The 17,269-nt window shown below is 35.5% G+C and overlaps 1 protein-coding gene across 5 annotated transcripts in view; it reads right to left on the bottom strand.

Moving 5' to 3' along the window:
• Positions 1-914: 914 nt before the first annotated feature.
• UCHL5 (ubiquitin C-terminal hydrolase L5) overlaps positions 915-17,269 on the bottom strand; it is a 46,598-nt gene continuing 30,243 nt past the window's right edge. Inside the window, exons 8-12 of one of the 5 annotated variants that reach the window (XR_009536215.1) lie at positions 16,773-16,875; positions 15,826-15,939; positions 5,914-6,012; positions 2,618-2,679; positions 915-1,396 (exon numbers count right to left, since the gene is read on the bottom strand). Coding sequence is in view for 4 of the 5 variants with exons in the window: in XM_060127029.1 (XP_059983012.1) it covers positions 1,352-1,396; positions 5,914-6,012; positions 15,826-15,939; positions 16,773-16,875 (361 nt within the window). In the remaining variant the exon portion in view is untranslated. Of the gene's footprint in view, positions 1,397-2,616; positions 2,680-5,913; positions 6,013-15,825; positions 15,940-16,772; positions 16,876-17,269 lie in introns of those variants that run through there. The other 4 variants (XM_060127048.1, XM_060127029.1, XM_060127039.1 and 1 more) reach the window with 4 other exon arrangements.

Below are 17,269 nucleotides of genomic sequence, written 5' to 3'. Positions count from 1 at the left end.
AGCAAGAATACAATATTATTTTATAAAATAAAAAACAAAGCAACTCCCAATTCCATTGCGGGCAAACGATAAATGGCTCTTGGAAACTACTGGGCTGTACTAATTTTGTTCAAATTGGCAAAGAAGAATCCTCCACCACCACCATCATCCTTTTTTAAAAAAAGCAGATAGCCTGAATTGCTAAACCCCCAATTCTTTATAAAGATACAGTTTAACAGCTTGAAAAAATGTTGCCAAACTGAGAGTAGCACCAAAAATCTTTAAGATTTACAATCTGTTCTTAACCTAAAATTTTGCTTTGATGCATAATACACCTTCCTGAAATAATTCTACAATACAAAAATAATCCCAAACACTGAAAAAAGTTTGCTAAAATAAAATTGGGATTTTTTTACTTTTTCTACTGGTAGCAATGAAAATCACTAGAAACTATGCTTTTTTTTTTTTAACATTTATTTATTTATTTATTTTTGGCTGTGTTGGGTCTTTGTTGCTGTGCGTGGGCATTCTCTACTTGCACTGAGTGCGGGCTACTCTTCGTTGTGGTGTGTGGGCTTCTCATTGCGGTGGCTTCTCTTGTTGCGGAGCATAGGCTCTAGGCACGTGGGCTTCAGTAGTTGTGGCTCGGAGGCTGTAGAGTGCAGGCTCAGTAGTTGTGGCATACATGGGCTTAGCTGCTCCGCAGCATGTGGGATCTTCCCAGACCAGGCCTCAAACCCATGTCCCCTGCATTGGCAGGCAGATTCTTAACCACTGGACTACCAGGGAAGCCCAGAAACTATACTTCTGTTCTTTTCAAATGATCTCCTTTAAAATCAAGCTTTTACAAGTAATTGGTATAGAAGATAAAATTCAGTTTTTAAATCTTCAAATTATTTAGATATCAAAGACAGAAATACTGATTTTTTCATTAATGATGAGAAGAAACAAGAGACTCCATTTAATAGATCTGACATTTATAAATTTTAAGCATTTAACCAAGCTGGAAAATTGGAAAATTATAACAATTACAGGTAGAGAATATCATTTGTCCATTTTCATTACGGTAGTTCATTACGGTTCATTACGGTAGTTACCTATCCAGAGAACCAACAGGAGTTCTCAGATCCAATGTCATATAATGGGATTTCGGCAAGCGCTCTGAACACCACTTTTATTTAATATGCACCACATGCACATGATGCAGGCAGGGAGAGGTTATGAATCCATGCACTGAAGACGAGACAGACTGGGGCTATTGCCAAACGTGCGCTGAGTCGATTAGGATGTTGCTCAAAGTTCTTTATACTTAATGGTTTCCTTGAAAATAAGTGCAGAAGCAGAAATGGGTACACATCCTAAAGCATCTTCTTCATTTGGTTTCCTGTGCTTTCTTTGCATTCTGTTTTTCTTTTGCCTAGAAATTAAAGATAGTATACTATAAAATCTTACAAAGCCTGTTCCAGTTCATATTAAAATGAAATGTGTCTAAGAGGGCATTCTTAAGCTAAAAAGCTTGAGATGCGTTGTTTGCAAGATTTCTAGAGAATTATCTTTTATAAGACTCACAACAGACTACTCCTGGACAATGATATAGTTATGCTTTGCGCTCAATAAAAAAGGATCATACTTGGTTTGCAGTTCTTTCTTACCTGAAGTTGAAATGTATTATTATAATGGTAACAATTTAAAAATACAAAATTACTCATCCTATAAAGTCATACTCATTCATAACTATTTCAAAACAATATATTTACATGTGTGCCCATTTCTCATACAAACTGAGTATATGAAAAATCCTATATTAATCTCTGCATATTTGAATAAATGAGTTTAACATAATAGTTTACATGAGTTTAACATAACTAAGGATTATATACCCATAGTGTTGATAAACCTCACATATAAGTGAGGTTTTTTTCGCTCATGTAAGACCAAAAAAATGTTTTCACAAGTTTCACTTGAACCTCGTAACAAGTATAGAGCTTGAACACAGTAATTCTATTTCACATTTTAGCAGATGAGGAAGCCAGAGTTTACAGGTGTTATCAAACTTGACCAAGTCACACAGCTAATATATAACAAAACCTCAACAGAGGTCAGACACATATTCTATAGCAGTGCTTCTAATGTAGAGACCAATGACTGTGTTAAAATGCAGGCTGAATTGGTAAAATGCCTGAGGATCTAAATTTCTAGCAAACTCTCAGGTGATGCCAATTCTGCTGGTTCTCAGGTGACACTTTGAGAAGCAAGATTTTAGAAGACTAGAATATAATGTTCTTTCCACTATGGCACTTGAATCAGAAAGAAACAAATAAATTAGACTTCTGCTATTATGCAATTAAGAAAAAAACTTCTTTAATGAGAACTATAATCTTTTTTTTATAATGCATTAAAATGATAATAGAATTATTGTACAACCGTATGATAAAATTAAGTGCAATGCGTTAAAATATATTAAGAGGAAATATGTTATACGTACCATATAAAAATTTAAAAATTACTTGCATAAACATTTTTAATAACAAGCATAATTTGTAATTTGATATGTACAATTTCTCAAAGAAGTCTTCTGTTTCCAAATAATAAAAATACTATTCAATTTTAGATATAATTTGGAAATAAATATATGTACCTCTTTTCTTAGTGATCTCTGAATATACAGGAAGTTTACTAGGATTAACAGGAATCAATCTACTGGTTAATGACATAAATTTTACAACATAATTTAAAAAGCAAAGACATATAATGCAGAGTATCCATACATGTATTAAACTATATAATTCAGATAAAACTAAGGGTAAGCTAAATAAGTTAAAAATAATTACCACCATTTATTGAGCACATATTATGAACTTGACCAATATTATCTCATTTAATCCTTAAGAATGTGAAGTGTGATTACCAATTTATAGATGAGCAAATAGATTCTATAATAAAGTAAATAACTTGCCTAAAAGCAACAGCTAATAACATAACAGCTAAGTAAAATATCTGAGATTTAAACTGAAAGCCTGTATTCTGTTTTGCCTTTGTTGAAAAATAAAAAATACTGTATTTCAAAATAGCATGGAAAAAATGTTCACTGTTAAGAAATACTTTCCTTCTATTTAGTGTGCTAGTGAGATACTAAAAATTGCTGACTGAAGTCAGATAATTCTGTAATCATAGGTATTAATGTACATATTATTGCAGATAACTTTATTCTTCTACCTTATTTCTATTAAGAGATAGAAAAAGTAAGTTCTGCTCATTAGTTATTTATTACCAACTGAATTATAATGTCTTGGTAAAATCTGTACAAAATTCAGTACTGTGCTTTGAATCCCCCATAGCAACAAAATCTGTGATTCTAAATTATGGTAGGTTATTGGTGGTTATTAAAAACCTGGGATAGACAATGATTCAGAAATACATAATAAATGTTGAGATAAAATTTTAAAAGAATTGTAAATGTATCTGAATAAAAGTTTTACAAATGAAATCTTAACACAGCTGATTTTATTTTATATTTTAAGGAACAGATTTGGTATATGGCACAAGAAGTTTTATAACTTTATATTTTTAGGTTACCTCCTGAGCAGTCTTTATGTAATGTATACTCAATGAACTGATCAGATAAGACCAGAAGCTTCATAGAACAAGAACACTTACACAGCAATATCTTAACCTAATTCATTAAAGCCGCATGCTCTTGGGAGAATCAAAGTCCTCACTCTTTGTTATTTTGTAAAATGAAAAGATTTCCACAGGTCAAATACGTCCACACCATCACAGGCAGTCAGGACCTGCCTCCAATTACTCAGAAATCTGATCCTGGATGGCTTTAGCAAGTACCAACACTGCCTAGACTAGCCACATCTTTTCTACTTTCACTTGGCATTGGGGGGAAGGGGGGGATTTTTGACATAATAATCCATTTCTGAATTCTACATGTAATTCTTTGCTTAGAAGTATTACTTATTAAGTAATGTTCACTACTAAAGTCTTCATATTGGATATAACTGTAATCTTAATCTACTGTTTTTTTAATTTTTAACATTTCCATTTACCAGCAGAAAGTGATATTTCAATATGATATATGATTTCTTTTTTCAAAATAAGATGAACAAAAATATATTTGTGCTAAGGAAGGTGATTATTGGCAGAAATTAAGCATTTAATTCTAACCACAGATTCAAAATTTGTGGATGTGAAATTTTAAGTGGCATAAAGCTATTTAGGAGCTACCCTGTGATCCCCCAGAATCTTTAGCATGACTTTATTCTAGCACTTATCAGAATAATACTATGCAGCACAGTACTATAATCATGTATTCCTTTCCCCAACTAAGTTGCTTAAGACAGAAAAATGTGTCTTAATTATGTGTATATCCACTGACTTTAAGAGACTGCCTCAAATATAGTTTCAGCTAGATAAATGTTGGATAAATAATCAAAACATTTCAAAAATTTTAATCAAATAATGAATCTGAATTCCCTTCAGAATCTAGGCACATAAAAGATACTGCATATACAGTATCTTTCTGTATAGTGTCTATACAGAAAGAAATATATCTCAATGTTGCTTGTACAATATTATTAGTCAAAGAACAAGCAAGTCAGTAACTACCCTTTCAATAAAACAGACATATAATGTCTTTGTATTATATTCAATAAAACAAATGCAAACACAAGAAGAGACTGAGTTGGTATTCCACTAACACTAGGCATTCATATACTGCCACCCTGTGTCCAAAATAATGTGAACTAAGGAATTATGGTTCTAATGTAAAAGCTGAAAAGCTATTGTACTCTATGCTTTTTAGAAAATTATGGAAATATACTGTCATTAAAATCAAATAAGAATGGTCCTTTTCTTAATTTGCCCAAAAAAGTTTACTCACAGGCCAATTTTAAAGCACAACATATATATTTAAAATTTCTCTAATAACATTTGTCTGGCCCCTAATAATATTTATCTATACTTAATACCTGATACATCATACAATTGAGCATAACAGTCTATATTTCATTTTGTTTAATATTTTCAACAGAGAAATATTTCATAGTGTTTCATACAAAGAATATAATATCGAGGTACTCTGTTAACCAGGCAATTCTGAGGATCACAGGACCCTAATGGTTAATCTAAAACTTTAAAAATCAGTTTCCCATCTTGGACTTTTATGATTTAACACCCTGAGATACATGAATAGAAAAACCTATATGGAAAAGAGAAGACTTAGCAGTCCTCTTCTAAATTTTCTTAAATGTAAATTTTTACATTTAATGCTAAAAGTTGAAGCACATGTTCAGGATCTAGATAATAATGTATATATGAAAACCTTAACTCACATCTTGTATTATTTAGAATTTATGATGATATCAAAGAGCTGGGTTGAAATGTATCTTTGCTTCATGAACTTAAAAATAAGAAAAAAAAACCTACCATGTATTCTGGTCTTTAAGTTAACGGTCCAAATTTTTCACTAACCTATGCTAGTTTTCCCTCAGTGGAAAGAGTAATAACTTAGGAATAAGAAAACCTATTTCTTAGGCTAGGTTATGTTTTTTCCCCCTTCATTCTAGTAGTAAATTTGATGATAATTCAAATTTTTGCTAAGTTAAATAAGAAAAATCTATTATTTCAATAACTAAAATTAATAATTTGTTTTCAGCTAAGGAAAGAAAAATGTTTTACATTTCATTCTAATATAGCACAACCTGAATTCCTGACACTAAGGATTCTGGAAAGCTAAAGCAGTAATGCAATTCCTTGTTTTTATTTTGCAATATTAGATTGAACTAATGTTCCTCTAGATGAAAAACAGTAAGTAAGAGCAAAAAAATGAAAATAAAAAGCTTCAACAAATTTTATCTGTTCTCAAGCCAAAAAACATTTTTTGGAGAATCTAAATCTATTTTAAGTATTCGCCAGTAAAATACTTACCTTTTCTACTAGTGGTATTAACTGCTGGTGTTCTGCTAAAGTCTTTAACAATTCCATAATGAACGGCAGATAATTATGCTTCCTTCTGATATTTTCAATCTGAAAATAAAACATATATCAAACCACACTAACTTTGTATTTTCACTAAGTTTCTGATATTTTAATTTTTGCCTCCAACTCAAAATAGTAATGGAAGAAAATCCTCCATTCCCATAAAAAAAAATATGAGAAATAATGAGACTTCCATTGCGATTGAGAATAAAGACTAATTACAATAAAACATATGGAGAGAGTTCCCTGGGTGCTGCTTCCTACTCTTGGCTTAGCAAATAACAGAGGCTTTTAAAAGTCTAATCTGAGATAATTTATGAAAACTTAACTTATGAAAGCAAACTTAGAGGGACTTCCCTGGTGGCGCAGTGTATAAGAATCCACCTGCCAATGCAGGGCACATGGGTTTGAACCCTGGTCCGGGAAGATCCTGCATACCGCAGAGCAACTAAGCCTGTGCGCCACAACTACTGAGCCTGCATGCCACAACTACTGAAGCCTGCGTGCCTAGAGCCTGTGCTTTGCAACAAGAGAAACCACTGCAATGAGAAGACGGCGCAGCACAATGAAGAGTAGCCCCCATTCACAACTAGAGAAAGCCCACTCGCAGCAAACGAAGACCTAACATAGCCAAAAATAAATAAAATTAAATCTTAAAAAAAAAAAAGAAAAAAGGAAAGCAAACTTAGAAGGCCCACGTGATAAATTAACACTCTTGCTACTATGTAAATACGGCCATGCCTAATGAGACCAGCTTTATTGTGTGATTAAGAACAATCTTTCTTTGACATTATTTTTGACCAAAAGCAAATAGACTGTAGGGACTGTCTGTGCTTCAATGGAAAACTGCATTGTCTAAAGTATGCTCTCCCAAGTTACGTGATTGTAACCTTTCACTGTCTGGTAGAGGTTCAATTTACTTCCCTTCCCATAGGGGAAGAAAAAAGTTTCCATCTTTTGTGAATTCGTTTCAACATTCCTATACTTCATATAAATTTGAGCTTCTTTGACTTCTTTGAAATACTTGTGACATCTTACAGGTTTGCTCAATTAATGAACTAACTAAAATTTTAATGTGTTCATTTTATATCAGTATGAGAATCATTTTATTTTTTTGAACAAAGCATTCTCCAACAATGTAGCAAAGATTCCAAAAACTTAGTTTTATTTTAGATAATTATTAAAAATTAGTTAATTATGTAACAACACTGCACAAGAATATATGAATAATAGGTAGGGATTTTTTTATATCACATAAAATAGAAGATAACATTCAAGTTTTCATCCCTTACTTTCCTGTCACCATATATTCAGCCCTCCTTTTTCCTGCCTGAAATACTCTGGAGCCAGTACCTACCACTTCCACCTGAAGAAATCCTACTAGTCCAAGGTCCATGTATTCTAAAAATCACATTGCTGGCTGTTAAGTGTGTTGCAAATCAGTATCCTGACACTGTGGTAAGCAACAGAAAGAAAAAGAACAATCCCTGCCTTCAACTGAGCTTAAAATGAAAAACTGCTTTTTCTACTGTGACAAACATGACAAATTGAATAAGAACCATTTCCAAAGTCCTACAAAATTCGAACTTTCCTTCACTCTTTTCACTCTCTGAAAAAAGCTTATCACGCGGAGCTTTAAGATGGCAGAAGAGTAAAACGTGGAGATCACCTTCCTCCCCACAAATACATCAGAAATACATCTACATGTGGCATAACTCCTACAGAACACCTACTGAACGCTGGCAGAAGACCTCAGACCTCCCAAAAGGCAAGAAACTCCCCACGTACCTGGGTAGGGCAAAAGAAGAAAGAAAAAACACAGACAAAAGAATAGGGATGGGACCTGCACCAGTGGGAGGGAGCTGTGAAGGAGGAAAGGTTTCCACACACTAGGAAGCGCCTTCGCGGGCGGAGATTGTGGGTGGCGGAGGGGGGAAACTTTGGAGCCGCGGGAGACAGCGCAACAACAGGGGTGCAGAGGGCAAAGCGGGGAGATTCCCGCACAGAGGATCGGTGCCGACCGGCACTCACCAGCCCAAGAGGCTTGTCTGCTCACCCGCCGGGGCGGGCAGGGCTGGGAGCTGAGGCTTGGGCTTCGGTCGGAACGCAGGGAGAGGACTGGGGTTGGCGGTGTGAACACAGCCTGCAGGGGGTTAGTGCACCACGGCTAACCGGCAGGGAGTCCGGGAAAAAGTCTGGACCTGCCGAAGAGGCAAGAGACTTTTTCTTCCCTCTTTGTTTCCTGGTGCACGAGGAGAGGGGATTCAGAGCGCTGCTTAAAGGAGCTCCAGAGACAGGGGCGAGCCGCAGCTAACAGGGCAGACCCCAGAGACAGGCATGAGACGCTAAGGCTGCTGCTGCCGCCACCAAGAGCCTGTGTGCGAGCACAGGTCACTATCCACACCCCTCTTCTGGGGAGCCTGGGCAGCCCGCCACTGCCAGGGTCCCAGGATCCAGGGACAACTTCCCCGGGAGAACGCACAGCACGCCTCAGGCTGGTGCAACGTCACGCCGGCCTCTGCCACTGCAGGCTCGCCCCGCATCAGTACCCCTCCCACCCCCCGGCCTGAGTGAGCCAGAACCCCCGAATCAGCTGCTCCTTTAACCCCGTCCTGTCTGAATGAAGAACAGATGCCCTCAGGTGACCTACACACAGAGGTGGGTCCAAATCCAAAGGTGAACCCCAAGAGCTGTGCGAACACAGAAGAGAAAGGGAAATCTCTCCCAGTAGCCTCAGGAGCAGCGGATTAAATCTCCACAATCAACTTGATGTACCTGCATCTGTGGAATACCTGAATAGACAACGAAACATCCCAAATAGAGGAGGTGGACTTTGGGAGCAACAATATATATATATTTTCCCTTTTTCTCTTTTGTGAGAGTGTATGTGTATGCTTTTGTGTGTTATTTTGTCTGTATAGCTTTGCTTTTACCATTTGTCCTAGGGGTCTCTCTGTCCGTTTTTTCTTAGTATACTTTTTAGCACTTGTTATCATTGGTGGATTTGTTTTTTGGTTTGGTTGCTCTTTTCTTTCTTTATTACTAAACAAATTCTTTTTTAATAATTATTTTTTATTTTAATAACTTTATTTTATCTTCTTCTTTCTTTCTTTCTCTTTTTTCTCCCTTTTATTCTGAGCCGTGTGGATGACAGGGTCTCGGTGCTCCATCCAGGAGTCAGTGCTGTGCCCCTGAGGTGGGAGAGCCAAGTTCAGGACACTGGTCCACAAGAGACCTCCCAGCTCCACGTAATATCAAACAGTGAAAATCTCCCAGAGATCTCCGTCTCAACGCCAAGATCCAGCTTCACTCAACGACCAGCAAGCTACAGTGCTGGACACCCTATGCCAAGCAACTAGCAAGACAGGAACACAACACTACCCGTTAGCAGAGAGGCTGCCTAAAATCATAAGACCACAGACACCCCCAAAACACACCACCAGACGTGGACCTGCCCACCAGAAAGACAAGATGCAGCCTCATCCACCAGAACACAGGCACTACTCCCCTCCACTAGGAAGCCTACACAACCTACTGAACCAACCTTAGCCATTGGGAACAGACGCCAAAAACAATGGAAACTACGAACTTGCAGCCTGCGAAAAGAAGACCCCAAACAGAGTAAGTTAAGCAAAATGAGAAGAAAGAAAAACACACAGCAGATGAAGGAGCAAGATAAAAACCCACCAGACCTAACAAATGAAGAGGAAATAGGCAGTCTACCTGAAAAAGAATTCAGAACAATGATAGTAAAGATGATCCAAACTCTTAGAAATCGAATGGAGAAAACACAGAAACACTTAGCAAGGACCTAGAAGAACTAAAGAGCAAACAAACAGTGACGAACAACACAATAAATGAAATTAAAAATTCTCTAGAAGGGATCAATAGCAGAATAACTGAGGCAGAAGAACGGATAAGTGACCTGGAAGATAAAATAGTGGAAATAACTACTGCAGAGCAGAATAAAGAAAAAAGAATGAAAAGAATTGAGGACAGTCTCAGAGACCTCTGGGACAATATTAAATGCACCAACATTTGAATTATAGGGGCTCCAGGAGAAAAGGAAAAGGACTGAGAAAATATTTGAAGAGATTATAGTTGAAAACTTCCCTAATATGGGAAAGGAAATAGTTAATCAAGTCCGGGAAGCACAGAGTCTCATACAGGTTAAATCCAAGGAGATTATGCAAAGACGCATGGTAATCAAACTATCAAAATTTAAATACAAAGAAAAAATATTAAAAGCAGCAAGGGAAAAACAATAAATAATATACAGGGGAATCCCATAAGGTTAATATTTCAGCAAAAATATTAATATTGATATTTCAGCAGAAACTCTGCAAGCCAGAAGGGAGTGGCAGGACATATTTAAAGTGATGAAGAAGAACTTACAACCAAAATTACTCTACCCAGCAAGGATCTCATTCAGATTTGACGGAGAAATTAAAACCTTTACAGACAAGCAAAAGCTAAGAGAATTCAGCACCACCAAACCAGCTTTACAACAAATGCTACAGGAACTTCTCTAGGCTGGAAACACAAGAGAAGGAAAAGGCCTACAGTAACAAACCCAAAACAATTAAGAAAATGGTAATAGAAACATACATATCGATAATTACTTTAAATGTAAATGAATTAAATGCTCCAACCTAAAGACATAGACTGGCTGAATGGATACAAAAACAAGACCCATATATATGTTGTCTACATGAGACCCACCTCAGACCTAGGGACACATACAGACTGAAAGTGAGGGGATGGAAAAAGATATTCCATGCAAATGGAAGCCAAAAGAAAGCTGGAGTAGCAATTCTCATATCAGACAAAACAGACTTTAAAACAAAGACTATTACAAGAGGCAAAAAAGGACACTACGTAATGATAAAGAGATCAATGCAAGAAGATATATCAATTGTAAATATTTATGCACCCAACATAGGAGCACCTCAATACATAAGGCAAATACTAACAGCCATAAAAGGGGAAATGACAGCAACACAATCATAGTAGAGGACTTTTAACACCCCACTTTCACCAATGGACAGATCATCCAAAATGAAAACAAATAAGAAAACACAAGCTTTAAAAGATATATTAAACAAGAAGGACTTAATTGATATTTATAGGACATTCCATCCAAAAACAACAGAATACACTTTCTTCTTAAGTGCTCATGGAACATTCTCCAGGACAGATCATATCTTGGGTCAAATCAAGCCTCGGTAAATTTAAGAAAATTGAAATTGTATCAAGTATCTTTCCCGACCACAATGCTGTGAGACTCGATATCAATTGCAGGAAAAAGTCTGTAAAAAGTACAAACACATGTAGGCTAAACAATACACTACTTAATAACCAAGACATCACTGAAGAATTCAAAGAGGAAATCAAAAAATACCTAGAAACAAAGGACAAGGAAAACACAATGACCCAAAACCTATGGGATGCAGCAAAAGCAGTCCTAAGAAGGAAGTTTATAGCAATACAATCCTACCTTAAGAACCAAGAAAAATCTCAAATAAGCAACCTAACCTTACACCTACAGCAATTAGAGAAAGAAGAACAAGAAAAACCCAAAATTAGCAGAAGGAAAGAAATCATAAACATCAGATCAGAAATAAATGAAAAAGAAATGAGGGAAACGATAGCAGAGATCAATGAAACTAGAAACTGGTTCTTTGAGAAGATAAACAAAATTGATAAACCATTAGCCAGACTCATCAAGAAAAAAGGGAGAAGACTCAAATCAACAAAATTAGAAATGAAAAAGGAGAAGTAACAACTGACACTGCAGAAATACAAAGGGTTGTGAAAGATTACTACAAGCAACTATATGCCAATAAAATGGACAACCTGGAAGAAATGCACAAATTCTTAGAAATGCACAACCTGCCAAAACTGAACTGGGAAGAAATAGAAAATATGAACAGACCAATCACAAGCAGTAAAATTTTAACTGTGATTAAAAATCTTCCAACGAACAAAAGCCCAGAACAGATGGTTTCACAGGCCAAGTCCATCAAACATTTAGAGAAGAGCTAACACCCATCCTTCTCAAATTCTTCCAAAATATAGCAGAGGGAGGAACACTCCCAAACTCATTCTACGAGGCCACCATCACCCTGACACCAAAACCAGACAAAGATGTCACAAAGAAAGAAAACTACAGGTCAATATCACTGATGAACATAGATGTGAAAATCCTCAACAAAATACTATCAAACAGAATCCAACAGCACATTAAAAGGATCATACACCATGATCAAGTGGGGTTTATCCCAGAAATGCAAGGATTCTTCAATATATGCAAATCAATAAATGTGATATACCATATTAACAAATTGAAGGAGAAAAACCATATGATCATCTCAATAGATGCAGACAAAGCTTTCGACAAAATTCAACACCCATTTATGATAAAAACCCTCCAGAAAGTAGGCACAGAGGGAACTTTCCTCAACATAATAAAGGCCATATATGACAAACCGACAGCAAACATTGCCCTCAATGGTGAAAAACTGAAACCATTTCCACTAAGATCAGGAAGAAGACAAGGTTTCCCACTCTCACCATTCTTAAACATAGTTTTGGAAGTTTTAGCCACAGCAATGAGAGAAGAAAAAGAAATAAAAGGAATCCAAATCGAAAAGAAGAAGTAAAGCTGTCACTGTTTGCAGATGACATGATACTATACATAGAGAATCCTAAAGGTGCTACCAGAAAACTACCAGAGCTAATCAATGAATTTGGTAAAGCAGCAGGATACAAAATTAATGCACAGAAGTCTCTGGCATTCCTATACACTAATGATGAAAAATCTGAAAGAGAAATTAAGGAAGTACTTGCATTTACCATTACAGCAAAAAGAATAAAATACCTAGGAATAAACCTACCTAAGGAGACAAAAGACCTGTATGCAGAAAATTACAAGACACTGATGAATGAAATTAAAGATGATACAAATAGATGGAGAGATATACCATGTTCTTGGATTGGTAGAATCAACATTGTGAAAATGACTATACTCCCCAAAGCAATCTACAGATTCAATGCAATCCCTATCAAACTACCACTGGCATTTTTCACAGAACTAGAACAAAAAATTTCACAATTTGTATGGAAACACAAAAGATCCCGAATAGCCAAAGCAATCTTGAGAACGAAAAACGGAGCTCGAGGAATCAGGCTCCCTAACTTCAGACAATATTACAAAGCTACAGTAATCAAGACAGTATGGTACTGGCACAAAAACAGAAATATAGATCAATGGAACAGGATAGAAAGCCCAGAGATAAACCCACGCACATATGGTCACCTTATCTTTGATAAAAGAGGCAAGAATATACAGTGGAGAAAAGACAGCCTCTTCAATAAGTGGTGCTGGGAAAACTGGACAGCTATATGTAAAAGAATGAAATTAGAACACTCCCTAACACCATACACAAAAATAAACTCAAAATGGATTAAAGACCTACATGTAAGGCCAGACAGTATCAAACTCTTAGAGGAAAACATAGGCAGAACACTCTATGACATAAATCACAGCAAGATCCTTTTTGACCCACCTCCTAGGAAAATGGAATAAAAGCAAAAATAAACAAATGGGAGCTAATGAAACTTAAAAGCTTTTGCACAGCATAGGAAACCATAAACAAGATGAAAAGACAACCCTCAGATGAAAAGACAACTCTCAGAATGGGAGAAAATATTTTCAAATGAGGCAACTGACAAAGGATTAATCTCCAAAATGTACAAGCAGCTCATGCAGCTCAATATTAAAAAAACAAAAACCCAATCCAAAAATGGGCAGAAGACCTAAATAGACATTTCCTAAAAGAAGATATTCAGATCGCCAACAAACATATGAAAGAATGCTCAACATCATTAATCATTAGAGAAATGCAAATCAAAACTACAATGAGATATCATCTCACACCAGTCAGAATGGCCATCATCAAAAAATCTACAAACAATAAATGCTGGAAAGGGTGTGGAGAAAAGGGAACCCTCTTGCACTGTTGGTGGGAATGTAAATTGATACATCCACTATGGAGAACAGTATGGAGGTTCCTTAAAAAACTACAAATAGAAGTACCATACGACCCAGCAATCCCACTACTGGGCATATACCCTGAGAAAACCATAATTCAAAAAGAGTCATGTACCACAATGCTCACTACAGCTCTATTTACAATAGCCAGGACATGGAAGCAACCTAAGTGTCCATTAGCAGATGAATGGATAAAGAAGATGTGGCACATATGTACAATGGTATATTACTCAGCCCTAAGAAGAAACGAAATTGAGTTATTTGTAGTGAGATGGATGGACCTAGAGTCTGTCATACAGAGTGAAGTAAGTCAGAAAGAGAAAAACAAATACTGTATGCTAACACATATATATGGAATCTAAGGGAAAAAAAAGGTCATGAAGAACCTATGGGCAAGATGGGAATAAAGACACAGACCTACTAGAGAATGGACTTGAGGATATGGGAAGGGGGAAGGGTAAACTGAGACAAAGTGAGAGAGTGACATGGATATATATACACTACCAAATGTAAAACACATAGCTAGTGGGAAGCAGCCACACAGCACAGAGAGATCAGCTCGGTGCTTTTTGACCACCTAGAGGGGTGGGGTAGGGAGGGTGGGAAGGAGGGAGATGCAAGAGGTAAGAGATATGGGAACATATGTATATGTATAACTGATTCACTCTGTTATAAAGCAGAAACTAACACAGCATTGTAAAGCAATTATACTCCAATAAAGATGCTTAAAAAAAAAAAAGCTTATCAGACAGCCTGCAAGTGAAGGAGAATGACATTATTAAAGACAGCCTTGCTTAATATTTTACTCTGAGTTATATAATGTTTGACATAATTAAAATAAATTAAAAAAATGTTAAGCTCTAAAAAAACTGGAAAGCAAAATTTGAAAAACGAATCCAACTTTGTATTAAATTGGTGATAGGATGACACCAAGAGAAAATTTTTTCAGATGAATTTTAAAATATGCTAATTTGATTGCAAATCCAAAATGAAATATATCCTAACGAAAAAATTAACTGAAGAAAAAACTTCTCAGTTGTTATTAATACTACTGGCACTGTTATTCTGAACCTTTTTATATATACATACAAATACAGATAGCATAAAGCAAATAGGTAATTATGTTAATGTTGATAGAAACCAAGACTTTCAGCTGAAAAGATACAAATGCTTAACTTCAAATATAAAAGCCCTTTTATCCTAAATTTGAGTATTAATATGAATTCATGTTGCATTTTCTCTTCAAAAATAAAAGAAACAAATAAAAACGTATTTCTTAGCTCTGAAAAGTCCTAGAAGTAAAGAAGAATCAGTATGACTGAGCACTCTGAGCAATCAGATAATGGTTTCTAAATATGATTTCTCACCAAAAGCACTCAGGACTTCTTGAAAAAATGGCTGATTCCAAGTCTGAAGCAGGAAATGTACAAGATGAGTCTGAAACATCTTGTCATACTAGAAAGCAAGGAAGCTATGAAAGATGAAGAGAGTCACATCAAAAGGACTTAGGAGACAGCCTGAAGTGGCTTCCAATGGCTAAAGATGGGATAATCTGAGCATCAATAATAACTGCAGTGAACTTTAGCATCAAATATGTTAAATATCTGTTTGTAATAATACTTGAAAAAAAGAAAAAAAAAAAGGAAAGAAACCTCACTAGTTACCTTTTTAGGATGCCAGGGAAACAACACATTATTCTGAAAAAGTGTAAATGATGGGGAAAAAACAATCAAGCATTCAACATACCTTCATGTCAAAATATACCACTCTATACTAAAACATTAAAGGAACAAATAAAAAGTACGTACCTTATATCTTTTTAATTTCTGTACTTCTTCTTCAATAAGCATCTGATTTTTGGCAACCTCTGACTGAATAGCACTTAACATGTTATTACCCTGATCTGTATCCATGGGTTCCTCCTTAGGGGAAAGAAAAAGAAATAACACACCCTAATGACTGAGGCTTAAGTCTAAACTATTTTTAAATGATAAACATAGTACAATCATTTTCAAATTTTATTCTTAATATTGGTGATGGAATACCAGCTTACTAACTGCAATATTAAAGGATAAAAGCTAGGTAGTATCTTCCAATTTTCTATTTTCTACAACAATACATATGAATTTTAATCTAAAAATAATCTATACTGTAGCAAACTGAATTGCTATAATCTGCTGTTGAGCTATAAAGTAAATCTGCTTAAATATACGCATGAAAATGTGATCAAAGGAACGTAAAAAAGTCTATTACTAATTCTCTTCTCCAATCATATTTACTAGAAAGATAATCATCAAAAGGAATAGTAAAGATTACATGTGAATCTAAACGTGCCCAATTAATTCTGTAAGAAATATATTCTAACTTGCTTAATTATATAATGAAATTACAGTAAATTGTTCACACTTATTTAGCACATACTATTTGTCAGTCACTTTTTTTTAAGTGGTTTATATATATGTTATCTCAGTTATTCTTCACAACCACCTTTTAAGGTAAATACTATTATCCCTACTTTACACGAAGAAACTGAGGCACAAAGAAATACACTCAAATCATACTTCCACTAAGTGGCAAAGGCAGGAGCTGAATCTAAGAAGCCTGACTCCAGAGTATATTCTTGTAATCACCACTCAGGATACTTGATTAAATCTATATTTCAGACAAAGAAAGAAAGAAGGAAAAAAGAAAATAAATAGTTTCCCTGAGAGAATAACTAAGCTAGAACTTTGTACATAAAAACATGGCCACAAACCTCAGCAAGTTGTCTTTGTAACTCTGCTATCTTCTGTTCATATATCATTTTTCTGTCAGACACGATGGCCATTAAGTTAAATCGAATTTCACCTTCACTGTACCTAAAAAAAAATTAAAGTTTATAATGTAGTAAAGAAATGTAACACTATTACAATTAAGATAATCTATTGTGATTACCCCCTTATTCTCTGGGGTAAACACAGATCTACCAATTGGCTAACCATAAAAACTGACATTAAAAAAAAATCTTTCCTAAAGAGGAGAAGTTACAACCAGTATCACAAAAATACAATCATAAGAGAATACTATGAAAAATGATACACCAATAAATTCAGCAACCTAGAAGAAATGGACAATTTCCTAGAAACAGTCTTCCAAGACTGAATCAGGAAGAAACAGAAAATCTGAACAGGCTGATTATTAGTAATGTAATTGAATCAGTAAACAAAAAAATCCCAACAACCAAAACTCCAGGATCAGAGGCCTGCACAGGGT

Source organism: Lagenorhynchus albirostris, chromosome 2 (assembly GCF_949774975.1).
Source record: "Lagenorhynchus albirostris chromosome 2, mLagAlb1.1, whole genome shotgun sequence".
Lineage (NCBI taxonomy): Eukaryota > Metazoa > Chordata > Mammalia > Artiodactyla > Delphinidae > Lagenorhynchus > Lagenorhynchus albirostris.
The sequence above is the reverse complement of the archived record's forward strand: the minus strand, read 5'-3'. Positions and strand labels throughout refer to the sequence as shown.